Source organism: Bombina bombina, chromosome 3 (genome assembly GCF_027579735.1).
Source record: "Bombina bombina isolate aBomBom1 chromosome 3, aBomBom1.pri, whole genome shotgun sequence".
Classification (NCBI taxonomy): domain Eukaryota; kingdom Metazoa; phylum Chordata; class Amphibia; order Anura; family Bombinatoridae; genus Bombina; species Bombina bombina.
This window is the reverse complement of record NC_069501.1, coordinates 35,761,385-35,783,751: the sequence shown is the minus strand read 5'-3', so window position 1 is coordinate 35,783,751 and position 22,367 is coordinate 35,761,385. Positions and strand designations below refer to the sequence as shown.

The 22,367-nt window shown below is 39.8% G+C and overlaps 1 protein-coding gene across 2 annotated transcripts in view; it reads right to left on the bottom strand.

Annotated features, from left to right (window-relative positions):
- Positions 1-18,825: 18,825 nt before the first annotated feature.
- The window catches only part of LOC128652821 (phospholipase A1 member A), a 190,215-nt gene continuing 186,673 nt past the window's right edge, over positions 18,826-22,367 (bottom strand). For both annotated transcript variants that reach the window (XM_053705779.1, XM_053705778.1), the window contains exon 11: positions 18,826-19,372. In XM_053705779.1, the coding sequence (XP_053561754.1) occupies positions 19,288-19,372 (85 nt within the window). In that variant the 3' untranslated portion in view covers positions 18,826-19,287. The remainder of the gene's footprint in view (positions 19,373-22,367) is intronic.

Genomic DNA, 22,367 nt, shown 5'->3' with positions numbered 1-22,367 from the left:
TAGCACTATATTGAGTGATCATTGGGACATCAAACATACTTCCATCTGTTACCTTCGATTTCTTTATCTTGTATCTCGTCAATTCTGTCCTGTCAATGGCACTGACTTCTTTCTTCTTTTGGTTTAGCATCGTCTCATTGTATTCTCTGTCCAGGAACTTCTTCTTTATCATCTCCGCTTGTTCTTCCCATTTTTCTTGTGTGGTACAGTTTTTCTTTATTCGCATTAACTGGCCCTTTGGGATATTATTCTTCCAGTTTGGATGATGACAACTGGTCTCGTGAATGTAATTGTTACTATCCACTTTTTTAAAATGCGTTGATGTCTCGATCTTCCCATCATTGATCCTGATACTGAGATCCAGGAATGTTGCTTCCACGGTGCTCCATTCATAAGTGAATTTTAGATTGTTACTATTTAGATTCATGACCTCAAATGTGTAGTCAAGATCTGGCTTGGACCCCTTCCAAACTATGAGTATGTCATCTATATAGCGTCGGTAGAGAACCAGGTCCGCGCCGGCTGAGCAGGAGTCCCAGAAGATACTTTCCCACCTGCCCATATATAAGTTGGCATAGCTCGGCGCGAACCTGGTCCCCATAGCCGTACCGCAAATCTGTTGGAAATATCTTCCATTGCTGCAAAAGTAGTTATGATCCAAGATGTACCTGATACTCTCTAGGATGAAGTCCCTATGTTCTTCCGGGACTTGAGGATCTTTTATAAGGAACGATTCCACTGCTTCTATTCCTTTATCATGTGGAATACAGGTATAGAGAGACGTGACATCACATGTTGCCAAGATGTATCCCTCTTCCCAGTGAATTCCTTCCAAGAGGTTCAATACTTCAGTGGAATCTCGGAGATATGATGGAAGCTGTTTCACGTATTTCTGCAACATCAGATCCACATACTCAGACAAGTTGCTACATAAAGAACCAATCCCCGATATAATCGGTCTTCCAGGTGGTGATTGTAAAGATTTATGAATCTTGGGTAGGTGGTATATCACTGGGGTTATTGGATGGCTGGTGTATATATAATTGAATTCCCTCTCATTGAGTATTCCTGATTCTTTGGCATCTTCTAGTATTACCAGTAGTTCTTTCCTGAACTTTTCAACAGGGTTGGAGGGTAACTCTTTATATGTCTCCCGATCATTGAGTATTCTTTCGTTTTCCTGTTTATAATCAGCTTCGTTCATGATCACAATGCCTCCGCCTTTGTCTGCGGGTTTGATTACAAGTTTGTGATTTTTCTCCAGATCTCTGATGATTTTGGTCTGTTGGTTGGTCAGATTGTGATTCCTGATCTTCAGCTGTTTCGATCGAATTTCCCTCAGCTCTTTACACACTACCGTCTCGAAGGCCTCAATAGCTGTTCCTTTGCTGTTAGTAGGGTAAAATGTAGATTTTGGTCTTAATTCTGTGTGGTTGTAGACGTCCCTTGGTACTGTATCTTCTTTTGTTGCCCATGATGGTCCATCTGCTGGTGCTTTGGAGATAAACCTCTTTAGGGTCAATTTTCTAATGAATTCCTTAGTGTTTACAAAAGCCTTGAATCTATCCATGCTTTTTGTGGGGGCAAATGAAAGTCCTAATTTCAGGACAGAATGTTCATCCTTGGTTAATGTATGAGTGCTAAGATTGTATATTCCATCGGTATATTCTACGGTTGGTTCATCCAGAACCTTCTTTTTATTTATTTTAGAACCCCCTCTATTGCCTCTGTGGGTTTTCTTTTTGCTCCCGATGTTGATGGAATGTTTATTTCCACATTTAGTCGAGGTCTTAGATTTTTCTCTTTCCTTCTCTCTTGTGGGGGACCTGACTCTAAAAAAGATGGGGAATCCGTTGTCATAGGGGTGGTGGGGACTTCTTCGTTAGCCCTCATCCCACCCCCTTTATCATAGGGTCCTGATTCCCAGTAGTCCCTCGTGTTTCCTTCATGGCGTTCCCCTTTATGGGATCTATCTTTGTTTTTCCATGTGGGAGTGTGGTCGAAATCCCTATTTCCAGGATAGTAGTTGGTTCTTCTTCCATATTCATCTGGGTAGTTGCTGGAATAGTAGTCCCTATCATCGAGATCGTAGCCTCGTCCCCAACCATCTTCCTGTCTTCGATAGTGACCCCTGTCATGCTCTCGTCTCTTCGGAGCCTGATGATGGTCTCTCCATTCTGGAGTATAGGCGGGAGTGTATTGAGGGGCTTGATATCTTCTATCATATCCAGACTCCCTCTGCCTGTCTGTGCGGTAGTGGTCTCTAGGACCATGTCTTGTGTTGGAATTCTGCTCCCAATTACGACTATTATGTTGTCCCATATCATTGTAAGCACGATCTGGCCTATTCCAATTTTGTTTAATTGGATAATATTGTTGTGTGTAATTACCCCTGGGTATATGTTGCTTATTGTGATAATCCCTGTGTGGGTAATGGGTTCTGTTTCTATAATTGTCCTGCCTGTTTAGATGGGTACTATGCCCATACTTGTATTGATTTACATTATTGTTCACATTCCTCCTCAAGTTATTCTCAGTGTTTTCAGTGGTGGTTGTGTTGTTAATGTCCTTATCAGCTGAATTACTCACTATATCTTCTTTTACTTCCTTATTTTCTAACTCCCTTAATAGTTTTTTTGTCTTTTTGCTGATTACATCTTCCCTAGTTTTTTTAACTTTTCTAATGAGGCTCTCTCTTTTTTCAGTGAGATTCAGTGAGATTCAGTGATATGGGACAACATGGGACAACATAATAGTCGTAATTGGGAGCAGAATTCCAACACAAGACATGGTCCTAGAGACCACTACCGCACAGACAGGCAGAGGGAGTCTGGATATGATAGAAGATATCAAGCCCCTCAATACACTCCCGCCTATACTCCAGAATGGAGAGACCATCATCAGGCTCCGAAGAGACGAGAGCATGACAGGGGTCACTATCGAAGACAGGAAGATGGTTGGGGACGAGGCTACGATCTCGATGATAGGGACTACTATTCCAGCAACTACCCAGATGAATATGGAAGAAGAACCAACTACTATCCTGGAAATAGGGATTTCGACCACACTCCCACATGGAAAAACAAAGATAGATCCCATAAAGGGGAACGCCATGAAGGAAACACGAGGGACTACTGGGAATCAGGACCCTATGATAAAGGGGGTGGGATGAGGGCTAACGAAGAAGTCCCCACCACCCCTATGACAACGGATTCCCCATCTTTTTTAGAGTCAGGTCCCCCACAAGAGAGAAGGAAAGAGAAAAATCTAAGACCTCGACTAAATGTGGAAATAAACATTCCATCAACATCGGGAGCAAAAAGAAAACCCACAGAGGCAATAGAGGGGGTTCTAAAATAAATAAAAAGAAGGTTCTGGATGAACCAACCGTAGAATATACCGATGGAATATACAATCTTAGCACTCATACATTAACCAAGGATGAACATTCTGTCCTGAAATTAGGACTTTCATTTGCCCCCACAAAAAGCATGGATAGATTCAAGGCTTTTGTGAACACTAAGGAATTCATTAGAAAATTGACCCTAAAGAGGTTTTTCTCCAAAGCACCAGCAGATGGACCATCATGGGCAACAAAAGAAGATACAGTACCAAGGGACGTCTACAACCACACAGAATTAAGACCAAAATCTACATTTTACCCTACTAACAGCAAAGGAACAGCTATTGAGGCCTTCGAGACGGTAGTGTGTAAAGAGCTGAGGGAAATTCGATCGAAACAGCTGAAGATCAGGAATCACAATCTGACCAACCAACAGACCAAAATCATCAGAGATCTGGAGAAAAAAATCACAAACTTGTAATCAAACCCGCAGACAAAGGCGGAGGCATTGTGATCATGAACGAAGCTGATTATAAACAGGAAAACGAAAGAATACTCAATGATCGGGAGACATATAAAGAGTTACCCTCCAACCCTGTTGAAAAGTTCAGGAAAGAACTACTGGTAATACTAGAAGATGCCAAAGAATCAGGAATACTCAATGAGAGGGAATTCAATTATATATACACCAGCCATCCAATAACCCCAGTGATATACCACCTACCCAAGATTCATAAATCTTTACAATCACCACCTGGAAGACCGATTATATCGGGGATTGGTTCTTTATGTAGCAACTTGTCTGAGTATGTGGATCTGATGTTGCAGAAATACGTGAAACAGCTTCCATCATATCTCCGAGATTCCACTGAAGTATTGAACCTCTTGGAAGGAATTCACTGGGAAGAGGGATACATCTTGGCAACATGTGATGTCACGTCTCTCTATACCTGTATTCCACATGATAAAGGAATAGAAGCAGTGGAATCGTTCCTTATAAAAGATCCTCAAGTCCCGGAAGAACATAGGGACTTCATCCTAGAGAGTATCAGGTACATCTTGGATCATAACTACTTTTGCAGCAATGGAAGATATTTCCAACAGATTTGCGGTACGGCTATGGGGACCAGGTTCGCGCCGAGCTATGCCAACTTATATATGGGCAGGTGGGAAAGTATCTTCTGGGACTCCTGCCCAGCCGTCGCGGACCTGGTTCTCTACCGACGCTATATAGATGACATACTCATAGTTTGGAAGGGGTCCAAGCCAGATCTTGACTACACATTTGAGGTCATGAATCTAAATAGTAACAATCTAAAATTCACTTATGAATGGAGCACCGTGGAAGCAACATTCCTGGATCTCAGTATCAGGATCAATGATGGGAAGATCGAGACATCAACGCATTTTAAAAAAGTGGATAGTAACAATTACATTCACGAGACCAGTTATCATCCAAACTGGAAGAATAATATCCCAAAGGGCCAGTTAATGCGAATAAAGAAAAACTGTACCACACAAGAAAAATGGGAAGAACAAGCGGAGATGATAAAGAAGAAGTTCCTGGACAGAGGATACAATGAGACGATGCTAAACCAAAAGAAGAAAGAAGTCAGTGCCATTGACAGGACAGAATTGACGAGATACAAGATAAAGAAATCGAAGGTAACAGATGGAAGTATGTTTAATGTCCCAATGATCACTCAATATAGTGCTAATAAGAACATCGTGGAGAACATCTTCAAGAAACACTGGGCTCTGCTAAAGGAGGACAATGTAATAGGAGAGAAAATCCCGGATAAACCTCGGTTTATTTACAGGAAGGCGAAGAATCTAAGGAGCCATCTAGCACCAAGCATCCAAAGGATGAGAAACCCCGAGATTAAAGATGTGTTTGGAAAGAAAATCACAGGCTTCTTCCCATGTCTCACTTGCAAAGCCTGCAAGCATGGGAAAACATCGACGAAATTCATTTGTCACCAAACAAAAGAGACATACAAGATCCATGATATCATTAGATGTCAGGACAAAGGCATAATATATCTGTTGCAATGCCCCTGCGGTCTACAATACGTGGGGCAGACCTCTAGACCCCTGAGGGACAGGATCCGTGAGCACCTATGGCTAATAGAAAATAACAACATGAATACAGCCCTATATAGACATTTCACGACCACTCATAAGGGAAATGCAAAAGGCCTGAGCTACATGGGGATTCAGAAGATAAAGAAAGATTGGAGAGGCGGCGATTATGAGAAGAAGCTATTGACTGCTGAGTCTAGGTGGATTTTTAACCTAGACTGCCTCTTCCCCAAAGGCCTTAACAATAAAGAAGACCTCTCCCATTTATTCAACATGATCTAAATTAAGCCAGAACCATGGAAGATGGCTATCCCTATATCATGGAAATATCCCAAGGAACATCAGGAACAAAACGTCTCATTTGTATAAATTTCCTCCATCATTAGAAAAAATCTTAATAACCAGCACCTAGGACATTATGTTGTCCAGTTATGAATCTAAGCAACGATCGCTATATAGATGGTTTTAAATTTCAGATATCAAAACATTCCCTATAACCCCTCCAAATAGAGTGTCATACATTACACACCCTATGCCTAAAATACTAGTCTAAACAAACATATAATGTTAAGGATCGTACTTAACATTATTAAGTACGATCATGACGATTCCTCCCTATCCAAGAGTGTGATACACGAAAAGAAAAAATCTAGTATGGATCTCCGACTTTCCCTAAAGAAATTATAACTGACATTCATTTAGAGGTACGGCAGTTTTTTATTATTAACTCATCCCACACTCCACTTTCTAATGTTATCCTATATTTATTGTTTATACATATACACATATGTCCATCCTAGGTTGTATATGTCAAAACACCTCTCTAAGAAGAGGGTAGACATATACCAGCACCTCTGCCAAAATAAAAGTATCATTATTAAAATGACACAATCTACTAACACTAGATAAGGATTTCACGCAAACATATATGATAGATAAACAGCGAAGGCTTACGACTAGATTTAAACTCCCCACAAGAGTTTTTTAGAATTTTGATTTTGGTCTATTGATTATTTAAAATTTAAAATACCCATGCTTATGTCATATTATAAGTAATACTCCCCCCTTGTTTCCTCGAATAATTTACGTATAAATGGTAACAAATAATGACAAACACCTTTTTAGCAAGGTTTGTTTTAGGCAATTTTATTACTTTTTTACATTTTTTAACATTATTTTAACATTATTTTTAAACTGAAGAAATTCCTCGCTCAACTAAAGGTGCACCTACTCGTGACGCCATGACCAATCAGAGCTGGTCATTTACGGAACAGCAGTAAATAGGTTATTCCTATGCAAAAAGCTCCATCTTAATTATCACACAAGTACCAACATAGCGAATCTTTGATACGGATTTAAAATACAAGAAAATAATACTCTAAGGAGATTATTATAAGTTGAAGCTCAAGAACGTCTCTAACCGGAAGTGACGTCACGGCTTACATGTTTGAGAGAGACAAACTATGCCCTCCCTGTACTTATTCTGTACAAATATACAAGATAAAATACAATGTATATATATACAAAAACAAGTGCAGGGTTTGTAAAAACAAACGAATGCCGCTAGTTTCCCAACCGGAAGTAATTAAAGATTACATCCGGGGCAAAGTTTCTTTATAAGGCACCATTCCTGAATGAAAAAACCAGTCTTGAGAAAGGCCTGATACGGGCCGAAACGCGTAGACACTGGTAAGCCTTATTTCTATCTTTTCTACATTGTTATACAACCTACACTATTTTTATTTTCTTGTTTTAGGAAGAGATCGTCACACCCCAAGCCCTATTAGCAACACACACCGTAGTGGTGATCCCTACAATCAAGTGACACAGCAGACACTGTCTGTTGTGGACAGTGCACGTAAACTTTATCTATTTTATCTTTTTCTTTTTGATACCACCACTTTGGATTGACTATTCGATTATTTGATTTTTGGATTTTTTTGTTTTGGACACCTTCACACTTTTTCACTTTTTTACATTTTTCATTTTTTTCATTTGGAAACTACCACTCAATTTTTGTTTATTTGGACACTACTATTTTTCACTTTGGAATTATAACGTCTCCACCATTGTATTTGGACTAAGTTAGATACGTCTAACCACGTACACGATTTTATTTTTTATATTTGAGATTGATTTTCTATGTCACTTCATGTCTGTTTTTAAGTAAATCCGACCTTTTAGCATCACCTCTAGGATTCTATTTTTATTCTCATTTTTATTTCTTTTACACAATCCCCTCATTATTCTCCAACACCTATTTGATACACAAGGGCGGAAGGACACCCCCCTCTTTATCCACATTACCTTGCACCGCATCAGAGCTCTACACAGTTCAGTCAGCGTACCTACCTTTCACCAGCCACCAACACTGTGATGATTTTATATTGAATTCTGCATATTGTCGATTTTATATTGTATTCTGCATATTGTCGCTTTCATTGTTTATGTTTTTATATTGTTTATTATCTCAACTTATTATTGTTAGCTTTCATGGATCCATGTTAGTATGTATTTTATGTCATTTTTGTAATTAAATTGAATTTTTAATCAGATCAGTTTCAATACCCTCGATGTTTTAGTACCCGCCTCCTTTTGGTAGGCGCCTGGGCTATCTCCTCAATTTAGTTTGCCTCTCGGTGTCAGCTAGGTGCACCTTATCCCGGGCTGAGGTACATAGTAGGCGCTTTCTCCACTTATCACGCTAAATTATCATCAAGACTCACTCTCATTTCATCAGTCCATAAAACCTTAGAAAAATCAGTCTTGAGATATTTCTTGGCCCAGTCTTGACGTTTCAGCTTGTGTGTCTTGTTCAGTGGTGGTCGTCTTTCAGCCTTTCTTACCTTGGCCATGTCTGTGAGTATTGCACACCTTGTGCTTTTGGGCACTCCAGTGATGTTGCAGCTCTGAAATATGGCCAAACTGGTGGCAAGTGGCATCTTGGCAGCTGCACGCTTGACTTTTCTCAGTTCATGGGCAGTTATTTTGCGCCTTGGTTTTTCCACACGCTTCTTGCGACCCTGTTGACTATTTTGAATGAAAAGCTTGATTGTTCGATGATCACGCTTCAGAAGCATTGCAATTTTAAGAGTGCTGCATCCCTCTGTAAGATATCTCGCTATTTTTGACTTTTCTGAGCCTGTCAAGTCCTTCTTTTGACCCATTTTGCCAAAGGAAAGGAAGTTGCCCAATAATTATGCACACCTGATATAGGGTGTTGATGTCATTAGACCACACCCCTTCTCATTACAGAGATGCACATCACCTAATATGCTTAATTTGTAGTAGGCTTTCAAGCCTATACAGCTTGGAGTAAGACAACATGCATAAAGAGGATGATGTGGTCAAAATACTCATTTGCCTAATAATTCTGCACTCCCTGTATATGATTTGTTTCAGGTTAAAAGTGCAATGAGAATTAGTAAGTGAGTCCATTTTGATACTTTGTAAATTTGCTATATGGCTACGTTTGTAGGAGAAGAGCTGCTCAACAATTGCACTGTGCTTTGACAATTGAGGCACTAGTCCTAAGTTCTGTCTTTTTAATATGATTTCATAATTGAAGTGCGATAACAGTTGTATGATTTTGGTGATTATTGCAGCAATTATGTTGCAGTAGATGTAATGATCATCAGGTTGCAGTAGATGTAATGATCATCAGATTGCAGTAGATGTAATGATCATCAGATTGCAGTAGATGTAATGATCATCAGGCTGCAGTAGATGTAATGATCATCAGATTGCAGTAGATGTAATGATCATCAGGTTGCAGTAGATGTAATGATCACCAGGTTGCAGTAGATGTAATGATCATCAGGTTGCAGTAGATGTAATGATCATCAGGTTGCAGTAGATGTAATGATCATCAGGTTGCAGTAGATATGATGATTATAAGGTTGCAGTAGATATGATGATTATAAGGTTGCAGTAGATGTAATGATTATAAGGTTGCAGTAGATGTAATGATCATCAGGTTGCAGTAGATATGATGATTATAAGGTTGCAGTAGATGTGATGATCATCAGGTTGCAGTAGATATGATGATTATAAGGTTGCAGTAGATGTAATGATCATCAGGTTGCAGTAGATCAATGATCATCAGTTTGCATTAGGTGAGGCAATCATCAGGTTGCAGTAGATGTAATGATCATCAGGTTGCAGTAGGTGAGGCAATCATTAGGTTGCAGTAGATCAATGATCATCAGGTTGCAGTAGATGTAATGATCATCAGGTTGCAATAGGCGAGTCAATCATCAGGTTGAAGGAGATGTAATGATCATCAGGTTGCAGTAGATGTAATGATCATCAGGTTGCAGTAGGTGAGGCAATCATCAGATTGTAGTAGATGTGCTGATCATCAGGTTGCAGTAGGTGAGGCAATCAGGTTGCAGTAGATGTAATGATCATCAGGTTGCAGTAGGCAAGGCAATCATCAGGTTGCAGTAGATGTAATTATCATCAGGTTGCAGTAGGCGAGGCAATCATCAGGTTGCAGTAGATGTAATGATCATCAGGTTGCAGTAGATGTAAATATCATCAGGTTGCTGTAGGCGAGGCAATCATCAGGTTGTAGTAGATGTGCTGATCATCAGGTTGCAGTAGGTAAGGCAATCATCAGGTTGCAGTAGATCAATGATCATCAGGTTGCAGTAGATCAATGATCATCAGGTTGCAGTAGATCAATGATCATCAGGTTGCAGTAGATGGGGAGACAATCAGGTTGCAGTACATGGGCGATCATCTGGTTACATAAGGTGGGAAAATCATTAGGTTGCAGTAGATGTGATGATCATCAGGTTGCAGTAGATGGGCAATCACCAGGTTACATAAGGTGGGACGATCATTAGGTTGCAGTAGATGTGATGATCATTAGGTTGCAGTAGATGGGCGATCACCAGGTTACATAAGGTGGGATGATCATTAGGTTGCAGTAAATGTGATGATATTCAGGTTGCAGTAGATTTAATGTCAGGTGGCAGTAGATAGATTAATAAATGCAGTAGATGAGGTGATTATCAGTTTGCAGTAGATGGGGTGATTGTCATTTTGCAGTAGATGGGGTGGTCATTAGGCTTTATTAGATTTGCTGACCATCAGTTTGCAGTAGATGTGGCCATCATTAGGCTGCAGTAAATGGGGTGACCATCATTTTGCAGTAGATGGGGTGATCATCAGGTTGCAGTAGATGTGGTCATCATTAGGCTGCAGTAGATTGGTTGACCATCAGTTTGCAGTGGATGGGGTGATCATCAGGTTGCAGTAGATGTGGCCATCATTAGGCTGCAGTGGATGGGGTGATCATATAAGGTTGCAGTAGATGGGGTGATCATCAGATTGCAGTAGATGGTGTGACTGTCAGTTTGCAGTAGATGGGGTGATCCTCAGGTTGCAGTAGATGGTGTGACTGTCAGTTTGCAGTAGATGTGGTGATCATCGGGTTGCAGTAGATGGGGTGATCATCAGGTTGCAGTAGATTGGGTGATCATCAGGATGCAGTAGATGAGGTGATCATTAGGTTGCAGTAGATTGGTTGAGGGTCAGTTTGCAGTAGATGGGGTCATCATTAGGTTGCAGTAGATAGGGTCATCAATAGCCTGCAGTAGAATGGTTGAGGTTCAGTTTGCAGTAGATGGGTTGACCATCAGTTTACAGTAGATGGAGTCATCATTAGCCTGCAGTAGACGGGTTGAGCATCAGTTTGCAGTAGATGGGGTCATCATTAGCCTGCAGAAGATGGGTTGAGCGTCAGTTTGCAGTTGATGAGGTGATCATCAGGTTGCAGTAGATGAGGTGATCATTAGGTTGCAGTAGATGGGGTGATTATTAGGTTGCAGTAGATGGGGTGATTATTAGTTTGCAGTAGATGAGGTGATAATTAGGTTAAAGCTCGTCCTAAAAGAAAAAAAGAGAGGCGCTCTTGGTGCAGAAAATCCTAGACCAATGTGATATCATCAATAGTAGTAGGTGTGTAGATACTCACAAATATAGTTGCACATACAGTGCAATAATGTGCAGGCCGATGCTTTAGAGCAGTGACATGCGGTGACGTCAGAGGCTGGTGAGGCAGTGGCTAGGATACGCCTTCATTCTTTAGATATCCTTTGTTGAAGAAATAGCAACACACATGGGTGAGCCAATCACATGAGGTATCTATGTGCAGTCACCAATCAGCAGCTACTGAGCATATTTAGATATGATTTTCAACAAAGGATATCAAAAGAATGAAGAAAAATAGATATTAGATGTAAATTGGAAAGTTATTTAAAATTGCATGCTCTTTCTAAATCATGAAATAAAACATATGGGTTTCATGTCCCTTAAAATGTTGTCTTGGAAAACTGGTCAACTTAGTAAACATCTGATTTTAGTCTAAAGGATTGTAACAGAAACTTTTGCCAGATAACAAAATGCTTGCTCTGATTATGAGATCTAGAAATCCAGGCCCATTAAAATATGTTTAAAACATACTTTTTACTTTAATGCTGCAAATTATGCTTATAGATTCCTTCATTATTCAGTAAATATAAAAAATTAAAAAAAAAAACTCCCAGTTGAAGTCATGAACTGTCAAGGTTGATTAGAAAGGTATACACTATACTACAGTCATTATTAACACATTCTGAGCTTGGTTTATTGAACAAACCAAGCTCAGAATGTGTTAATAATGACTGTAGTATATTGTATACCTTTCTAATATCATTTTGAATATGCTTTTGTCAGACAAAAGCATATTAAAGATGATATTAGAAAGGTATACAGTACTACAGTCATTAACACATTCTGAGCTTGGTTTGTTTAATAAACCAAGCTCAGAATATGTTAATAATGACTGTAGTATAGTTGTATACTTTCTAATTAACCTTGACAGTTCATGACTTCAACTGGGAGTTGTTTTCCCCTTACCCTTTACAATGAGGTCAGAGTTTAACCCCTGCTCTTTGAAATAGGGCTGCATTACATTTTAGGTGAAAAGTGGTTAATAAAAGAAATCTGCAATTATGAAAAATAGGTCACCAATAAAATTGGTCTCAGAATGGTGTATAATTGCAACAAAATGCTGCTGACTAAAACCTATGAACTAAAAAGTAATGCAGCCCTATTTTTACAGAGCAGGGGTTAAACTCTGACCTCTTTGTAAAGAGTAAGGGGAAAAAAACTCCCAAGTCATGAACTGTTAAGGTTAATTATTTAGAAAGGTATACAACACTATACTACAGTCATTATTAACACATTCAGTGAGCTTGGTTTATTGAATAAACCAAGTTCAGAATGTGTTAATAATGACTGTAGTACTGTAACTCTAATTTTGCCCCAGTTTGCTTTAATCTAAATCCTATCTCTCATCAGACCCTATTAACCTGCCCAGCCTATAACTCCCCATTATTCTCATGGATACTGCTCCAGTCAACCTTCTTGTCATTTTGCCTTGTTGTCTGCAACTCTTATTGCTGGCTGTGCCTTCTTAAGTTCTTACATAGTCATGGGTTTGGCATTCCAGACTGGATGCTATTTCTCTCAATCTCCTTCCCTTTTGTATTTCTTGTTTTTCTTTCCACCTCCCCTCCTCTGCCTCTAATGTGTTCTAACAGCTGTAATTACTAGAAGTCTTGCCATTTTTCTAAATAAATAAAGCTATCTCAGCAGGTGGTTCCTGTAGCCAGTGTTTGTGAGGGATATAGGCTCAGATTAACCCTCTTGTTTGCTAAAAATTAATTCTGTAAATTTTGTAAAACTCATATTCCTTTCTCAATCTCACCCCACGCCAGCCAGCCTGAGCGAGAGGCCTGAGCCAGCCACCATCACTCACCGTGAGTCACCCACATGCACCACCATTAATAAATAAAACTATCTCAGTCAGCAGGTGTTTCCTGTAGCTAGTGTTTGTGAATGGGAGAGATGTAGGCTCAGAAAGTTAACCATCTTTTTTGCTAAAAATGAATTCTGTAAATTTAGTAAAACTCATTAACTCATATTCCAGCTCACGGTCACCCCATGCCAGCCAGCCTAAGAGAGAGGCCTGACTCCCAGCCACCATCAATCACCATTATCACCGTGAGACACCACACCCACCATCATTAATAAATAAATAAAACTATCTCAGCAGGTGGTTCCTGTAGCCAGTGTTTGTGAATGGGAGAGATGTAGGCTCACTGAAAGTTAACCCTCTTGTTTGCTAAAAAATAATTCTGAGTGTAAATTTAGTAAAACCAGCCTGAGAGAGAGGCCTGAGCCAGCCACCATCACTCACCGTGAGTCACCACACGCACCACCGGACCCGTGGACCGAACCGAATCCTCCTTACTCCTGTCCTGACAGCACAGCATGACCGACCGTTGCACAATGCACTGAGCACAGACTGCAGCAGTGAGACGCGACGCACCCTCACGTGACCAGAGCACCAGACGCTCAATCCAGCGCCTCAGTATTCCCGCCCGGCAGCCCAGAGTCAGACTGCTCATGTCTGTACTCTGATTGGCTGAGGGGCGGGCAGGCAGGGCTGAGGGCTCCCGAGGCTTGAAAAGATAAGCCTCCGGTGGGAGCGTATGGGCTGCTAAAGAGACTGCAATTGACCTTATTCACCACTGGATGGCAGTCTCTTGCAGCCCATACAAGAAAAAGCATTCATATTGCACAATGAAAGGGTAGCTGGCCTCTACTTTGTTGCGCAATATGAATGTAATTAATATTACGGTTTTTAAACATAGAAGTAAATAAAGTTTATAAACTACTACTGACTGAATTTGGTGGAGGGGGTGGGGGGTCACCACTCTTTCATGAAAAATAAAAATTGAAAAAAAAAATGTATTTTTGTTAAAAAGGCTGCAATACACCACATTGGCCAGGTGAGGCGCTGCCTCACCTGCCTCCTATGAGTGCACGTCACTGCTTTAGAGCTGCTCAGTTGACTCTCCCCTGGCTAGTCCGCTCAGGAACACGAAACACTCAAACCAATCCGTTGATGGAATTTCTCTCCTGGTGTGTGATCCTGAAATACAAAGGAAAAAAGGCGCCCTTGGTGCAGAGACCTGGACACAGTATGGCCAAAATATAATATACTGTGGACCTGTACTCACAAATGAACATGCACAACCAGTGCAATATCAGGCACGCCGAAGCTTCAGAGCCGTTCGGCTAGCTCCCCACTGGATGATCAGCTGTCTCCCAAAAGCGCAAAGAACTACCAGGTTGTCGGCTGTTATATCAAAGGCAGATCCTCTTACACAGACTTACTCGATCTCCTTACTTTAGATGTGGTTTGGCAGTTTCAGATTATAACAGAAGTCCAGTAACTGAATAATCACTACTATAGTGATAATGACAAATAAATGTTCCAGGGCAAGGCAGAACAAATAAAATAAACTTTTATTAAAAACACTTAAAAGTTGCTTTGCAACGCATTTCTCGGCTACAATGCCGTTTCATCAGGCTACATGACTTAGTGAACTACCTTGCCGTCTTTTAAAACCAAAATGGACCAATCACAAGCTGCATAGGACACACACCCACTAACAATACACATCTGTGTTAATCAATCGGGATATTTAGTAGCGGAGTGTGCGAGACACACAGATTGCGGATATATATATTGCGGATATATAAATAAATAAATATATATATATATATATATATACAGGGAGTGCAGAATTATTAGGCAAGTTGTATTTTTGAGGATTAATTTTATTATTGAACAACAACCATGTTCTCAATGAACCCAAAAAACTCATTAATATCAAAGCTGAATATTTTTGGAAGTAGTTTTTAGTTTGTTTTTAGTTTTAGCTATTTTAGGGGGATATCTGTGTGTGCAGGTGACTATTACTGTGCATAATTATTAGGCAACTTAACAAAAAAACAAATATATACCCATTTAAATTATTTATTTTTACCAGTGAAACCAATATAACATCTCAACATTCACAAATATACATTTCTGACATTCAAAAACAAAACAAAAACAAATCAGTGACCAATATAGCCACCTTTCTTTGCAAGGACACTCAAAAGCCTGCCATCCATGGATTCTGTCAGTGTTTTGATCTGTTCACCATCAACATAGCGTGCAGCAGCAACCACAGCCTCCCAGACACTGTTCAGAGAGGTGTACTGTTTTCCCTCCTTGTAAATCTCACATTTGATGATGGACCACAGGTTCTCAATGGGGTTCAGATCAGGTGAACAAGGAGGCCATGTCATTAGATTTTCTTCTTTTATACCCTTTCTTGCCAGCCACGCTGTAGAGTACTTGGACGCGTGTGATGGAGCATTGTCCTGCATGAAAATCATGTTTTTCTTGAAGGATGCAGACTTCTTCCTGTACCACTGCTTGAAGAAGGTGTCTTCCAGAAACTGGCAGTAGGACTGGGAGTTGAGCTTGACTCCATCCTCAACCTGAAAAGGCCCCACAAGCTCATCTTTGATGATACCAGCCCAAACCAGTACTCCACCTCCACCTTGCTGGCGTCTGAGTCGGACTGGAGCTCTCTGCCCTTTACCAATCCAGCCACGGGCCCATCCATCTGGCCCATCAAGACTCACTCTCATTTCATCAGTCCATAAAACCTTAGAAAAATCAGTCTTGAGATATTTCTTGGCCCAGTCTTGACGTTTCAGCTTGTGTGTCTTGTTTAGTGGTGGTCGTCTTTCAGCCTTTCTTACCTTGGCCATGTCTGTGAGTATTGCACACCTTGTGCTTTTGGGCACTCCAGTGATGTTGCAGCTCTGAAATATGGCCAAACTGGTGGCAAGTGGCATCTTGGCAGCTGCACGCTTGACTTTTCTCAGTTCATGGGCAGTTATTTTGCGCCTTGGTTTTTCCACACGCTTCTTGCGACCCTGTTGACTATTTTGAATGAAACGCTTGATTGTTCGATGATCACGCTTCAGAAGCTTTGCAATTTTAAGAGTGCTGCATCCCTCTGCAAGATATCTCACTATTTTTTACTTTTCTGAGCCTGTCAAGTCCTTCTTTTGACCCATTTTGCCAAAGGAAAGGAAGTTGCCTAATAATTATGCACACCTGATATAGGGTGTAGACCACACCCCTTCTCATTATAGAGATGCACATCACCTAATATGCTTAATTGGTAGTAGGCTTTCGAGCCTATACAGCTTGGAGTAAGACAACATGCATAAAGAGGATGATGTGGTCAAAATACTCATTTGCCTAATAATTCTGCACTCCCTGTATATAACGCTATTCAGTACAGCTTCCACCAGAACACCATAAAACCCTTTACTCGAACAACAACAACCAAATGTTGCAATCGCTACCCTAAATGTGTAGAAACAAAAAATGTACAAATGCTACAATAGATATGTAAAAACAAATATGTACAAATATACAAAAATGTAATGCGTCTAACAAAATATAAGTATAATGTAACACCGGGTACAAAAATATAAGTGCAATGTGCGTCTGGCCAATAAGTAAGTTTATTGTATCAGTGAGTAGTTTCTTATGATTCCGTAATTCTTTTTGGCAACAATTACAAATGTTGAAAACCACTGGTATTATGACCAGGATATTATATTGTCTAAAAGATATTTTTGTGCGTTTATGGTAGTAGATTATGCACTATGGGACCTTACGATCTATTTGTAATAAAGATTCAACCTACAATTCATAAATCACACAACAATTTCATATGGAGACAAACATTGATAACATAATATATTCATAATAAGAATTACGGATTCACGAGAAACAACCCACTGATACATTACACTTATATATTGGTATTAGTATACTCCCCTAAGAATATGTTATGTTATCAATGTTTGTCTCCATATGAAATTGTTGTGTGATTTATGAATTGTAGGTTGAATCTTTATTACAAATAGATCGTAAGGTCCCATAGTGCATAATCTACTACCATAAACGCACAAAAATATATTTTAGATAATACAATATCCTGGTCATAATACCAGTGGTTTTCAACATTTGTAATTGTTGCCAAAAAGAATTACGGAATCATAAGAAACTACTCACTGATACAATAAACTTACTTATTGGCCAGACGCACATTGCACTTATATTTTTGTACCCGGTGTTACATTATACTTATATTTTGTTAGACGCATTACATTTTTGTATATTTGTACATATTTGTTTTTACATATCTATTGTAGCATTTGTACATTTTTTGTTTCTACACATTTAGGGTAGCGATTGCAACATTTGGTTGTTGTTGTTCGAGTAAAGGGGTTTATGGTGTTCTGGTGGATGCTATACTGAATAGCGTTATATATATATATTTATATATCCGCAATATATATATCCGCAATCTGTCTGTCTCGCACACTCTGCTACTAAATATCCTAATTGATTAACACAGATGTGTATTGTTAGTGGGTGTGTGTCCTATGCAGCTTGTGATTGGTCCATTTTAGTTTTAAAAGACGGCAAGGTAGTTCACTAAGTCATGTAGCTTGATGAAACGGCATTGTAGCCGAGAAACGCGTTGTAAAGCAACTTTTAAGTGTTTTTGATAAAAGTTTATTTTATTTGTTCTGCCTTGCCCTGGAACATTTATTTGCCATTATCACTATACTAGTGATTATTCAGTTACTGGACTTCTGTTATAATCTGAAACCGCCAAACCCCATCTAAAGTAAGGAGATCGAGTAAGTCTGTGTAAGAGAATCTGCCTTTGATATAACAGCCGACAACCTGGTAGTTCTTTGCGCTTTTGGGAGACATTTGATCGTCCAGTGGGGAGCTAGCCGAACAGCTCTGAAGCTTCGGCGTACCTGATATTGCACTGGCTGTGCATGTTCATTTGTGAGTACAGGTCCACAGTCTATTGTATTTTGGCCATACTGTGTCCAGGTCTCTCTGCACCAAGGGCGCCTTTTTTCCTTTGTATTTCAGGATCACACACCAGGAGAGAAATTCCATCAACGGATTGGTTTGAGTGTTTCGTGTTCCTGAGCGGTTTAGCCAGGGGAGAGTCAACCGAGCAGCTCTAAAGCATCGGCCTGCACATTATTGCACTGTATGTGCAACTATATTTGTGAGTATCGACACACCTACTACTATTGATGATATCACATTGGTCTAGGATTTTCTGCACCAAGAGCACCTCTCTTTTTGTCTTTTAGGACGAGCTTTATTCTATCTACAATTTTGTGGAGAGAGCAGCTTTTTCTATTGGGTTATCTGATGTACCAACACTAAGAAGACTATCTAATTGGGCTGTATGCCCCGCTAGACATTTATCACATTAGGAACTGCACCCAAGGACTGTTTTTATATCTAAGTATATGATACCTCATTACATATCTTGTTATTTTACATTATTTTCTTTTATTTGTTCAATAACTCATCTAATAGCCTTTGGTATATAATAGCCTTTGATATTTACCAGCCTTAGATATATATCAACATATAGATCCACCAATTTCATATTTTTTATTATTATTTCCAGTATTAACTATATACCCCTGTTGTTGTTAGAGAGAGTCACATTAAGTAGGCGCACCTCCTTCATTGGATACACATCAGCACGTTGTGTGGTCCTATATACTGATCATTAGGTTGCAGTAGATGGGGGGATCATCAGGTTGCAGTAGATGGGGTGATCATCAGGTTGCAGTAGATGGGGTGATTATTATTTTGCAGTAGATGGGGGGGATCATCAGGTTGCAGTAGATGGGGTGATCATCAGGTTGCAGTAGATGGGGTGATTATTATGTTGCAGTAGATGAGGTGATCATTAGGTTGCAGTAAATGGGGTCATCGTTAGGCTGCAGTAGATGGGTTGACCATCAGTTTGAAGTAGATGGGGTGATTATTAGGAGGCAATCATCAGATTACAAGATATGGAGCGATCATCAGGTTGCAGTAGTTGGGACAAACTTTACTTGCATTTAGTTGCAAGTTCTTCCATTTTCCGACTGTTCCCTTTCAGTGTCAGAGTTTTGGGCAAACAAACCATTTCATTTCTAAAGATAAAAAGAACAAACAAACAAAAAGTTTATGTCTAAGAGCAGATTGATGGATATTATCAGCCCTAAAGTATAGAGAAAAGAAAAAGAAAAAAGATATACAAAAGGTAGAGTGCAGCCAGAATAACACCATTTCCATCCTACTTTAGAGCTTCTTGACAATGTGACCTGTCTGAGTCTCACTATTCCAGTATCTAGTTTCAGCTGCTGCTATTCTTTTAAAGGGGCAAACTCCCGTTTAAGGTTGCTTTCTTCTTTGTCGCATATGCATTTACATAAGCATGAGCATATATTAAAGGGACAGGAAAGTCAAAATTAAACTTAAATGTATTGGATAGAGCATGACAATTTAAATAACTTTCCATTTGACTTCTGTTATCAATTGTACTTAGTTCTCTTAGTTCTCTGGGTATTCTTTGCTAAAAAGTAATCCCAAGTGAGATCAGGAGCATGCACGTGTCTTTAGCCAGGATCACACAGGGGAGATCCTAATAGGGGGCGCTCCAGTTGTTTTTCCCACGTGTCTTTAGCCACCTAACAGTAGTGTTTTTAACAATGCTTATAGCAATGTTATACATAGTTGCAAGCACTGCTGTTATAGAATGCTAAACACGTGCACACTCCTAAGCTTCTATTAGCCTACTTAGGCTTACTCTTCAATAAAGGATACCAAGAAAACAAATAAATTTTATATTTGAAGTAAGTTGGAAGTTGTTTAAAGCTGCATGTTCTGGGGGGCGTGTCCAAGCAGCGGCACTGATTTGTTGCATTCTTCCAGTGCTCCAAAGAAATAGAAATAATCTGCCGATTATTGTTATACTATCACAGCATCTATAAGAATTGCGACTGGCTTTGCAATAATCAATAACAGCTACTACCTTCTACTACTTAATTTGCTGTATTTATGACCTAGGAGGCGGAACAGGACAACTAAGGCCTGTAGCAGCGGCAAAGCAACAGGCAGCGCACCCCCCCGGGATACCGGGGTATTTTGCCTGAGCTGATCATGTCCAGAATTTATACCACCATCAAAAGATTCCTCAAACCTTTACAACCATTAAATACCTGCACAATTGGTAGTACAGAAAGCGACAACACAGCAATAATCTGCAGCTATGTGGTTCGAAAGATCTTCAGATAACACGGACTTTCACTTTGCAAAGCTGGAGGCCATTCTGCAGGCCTTGATGGACAGACTACCTTCTGAACAGGACCTTCAAAACTTGGCTAATAGAATCACCCCAGTAAAGTACAGTAAAATGCCACTGCATCATCAGTTAGTAGGCGAGCCACTTGTGATACCACGCCCCGAAGAGAACACACAATCTGATATATCACCAAGCGGAGTGAACACATAACCAAGCATCACCATGATAACACCACTGATAACTCAAAAGCGTGAGCTTATCTTAAAGGACGCTTTTGATGGGCATTACTATCAAGTCATTCACCCTTCCTACACATCCTTCACAGCCTACCTAGAATGGCGCCCATAGAGGAGATAAGCAGAGCCCTGTTCACAACACTAAAAGCAGCCACAGCAACCTTCATAATATATGAGTGGGATGCATTGTCTTTTACACCATTGATCCCAGAAAACAGCAACTTGACATATCGGCTCCTAGAAACAGAGCTGCAACTTGGGATGGTGTTGCAGCTTTGGGAGCTTGGGGTGGACTCCCGGGGGGGGGCTGCTGATCTCGAGATGCCAGATCTCCCGGCACATATCATTATACGATCAATAATTTAGACCCCATCCAGTGGGGCAGTTCAGTCAACACATCAACGGATCGCCAAGGGAGTCAGTGTTCACAAAATTTGCCACCAAGTGACATTATTAAAAGACACTTCGGACTACCGTTATGTCCCGCTCACTCTCACTCCTTTCCACTTGCAGCTACCGGAGTTCTGCCTTACCTTATTCAATGCTCCTTAAGTCTGAGCTAGTTAAAAACATCTAACATCAAGGCTATGCACCCATTGCAGATAAACTCTGGTGGTCGAGAATTACTGAATAATGCATAAATGTTAGACTGCTTAAAAGTTTTATTTGAGAAGCTGGAATGTTTTATTTTTCACATGTTTTGAGGTTCTTTTATAAGTGTACACTAGGTTGGAAAATATGACTATTTTAGAAAGGTACTGTAACAATGTCTTACATATCCTCAAACTAAACTCTTCACACAAATGCGTAACTCCAAATAGCAAACTAAAACACAGTTAGTCGCTATAATCACAGGGCGGGAACTTCAAGCTACCTTATACAACAGTATTTAACAGTAGGTTATAGGATCTCTATAGCTTTCCACACCTAAACCAAACTAGGGGCAATCCGGTAACTTTTAAAAGTCTCATCGATAGTCAAAACAGAGCACACAAGTGTATATGTGTTTAGCTTCTCCTTGCGCTGCCGACGGCCGAGGTAGCGGGGGGGGGGGGGGTTGACTTATTCACGTTTAGCAATAATACTGCTTCTGTATAAATATAACGATTTGCCATTTATAACTTTTTAGGTTTAGCCCTGGATAATTGAAGTTTAAAACAAACATCTGATACCCCTATTAACAAAGCCTAATCCGCATATGAAAACAAAGGTGCGGTTGTACTTTAAGTAAATTCATTCAGTTCTGGTAATTTGCATCTATTTTCACATAACGGTTGAACTTGTTATACCATCACAATAGTCAAACTTAAAGATGTTTACGGAAAACCCCCAGCTTTCATTCATAATGTTAAAATAGGCCCAAAGCGTAGTATTTGTTAAACAGAATGGACTTTGCCAAAAAAATAAATCAGTTTTACAATATTTTTTATTTATTTAACTAAAACAGATGTAATTTTCATATCTAGACAGGTATGTACTATATACCTTTATCTCCTTTAGATGTAAGTGCTGTGTATCTCATATTATAGAAAAATGGGGGAAAAAGGAGAGGCGCTTGTGTGTACAAGTATGGAACAGGTTATTCGACCTAGGATCCCCAATCCAGGG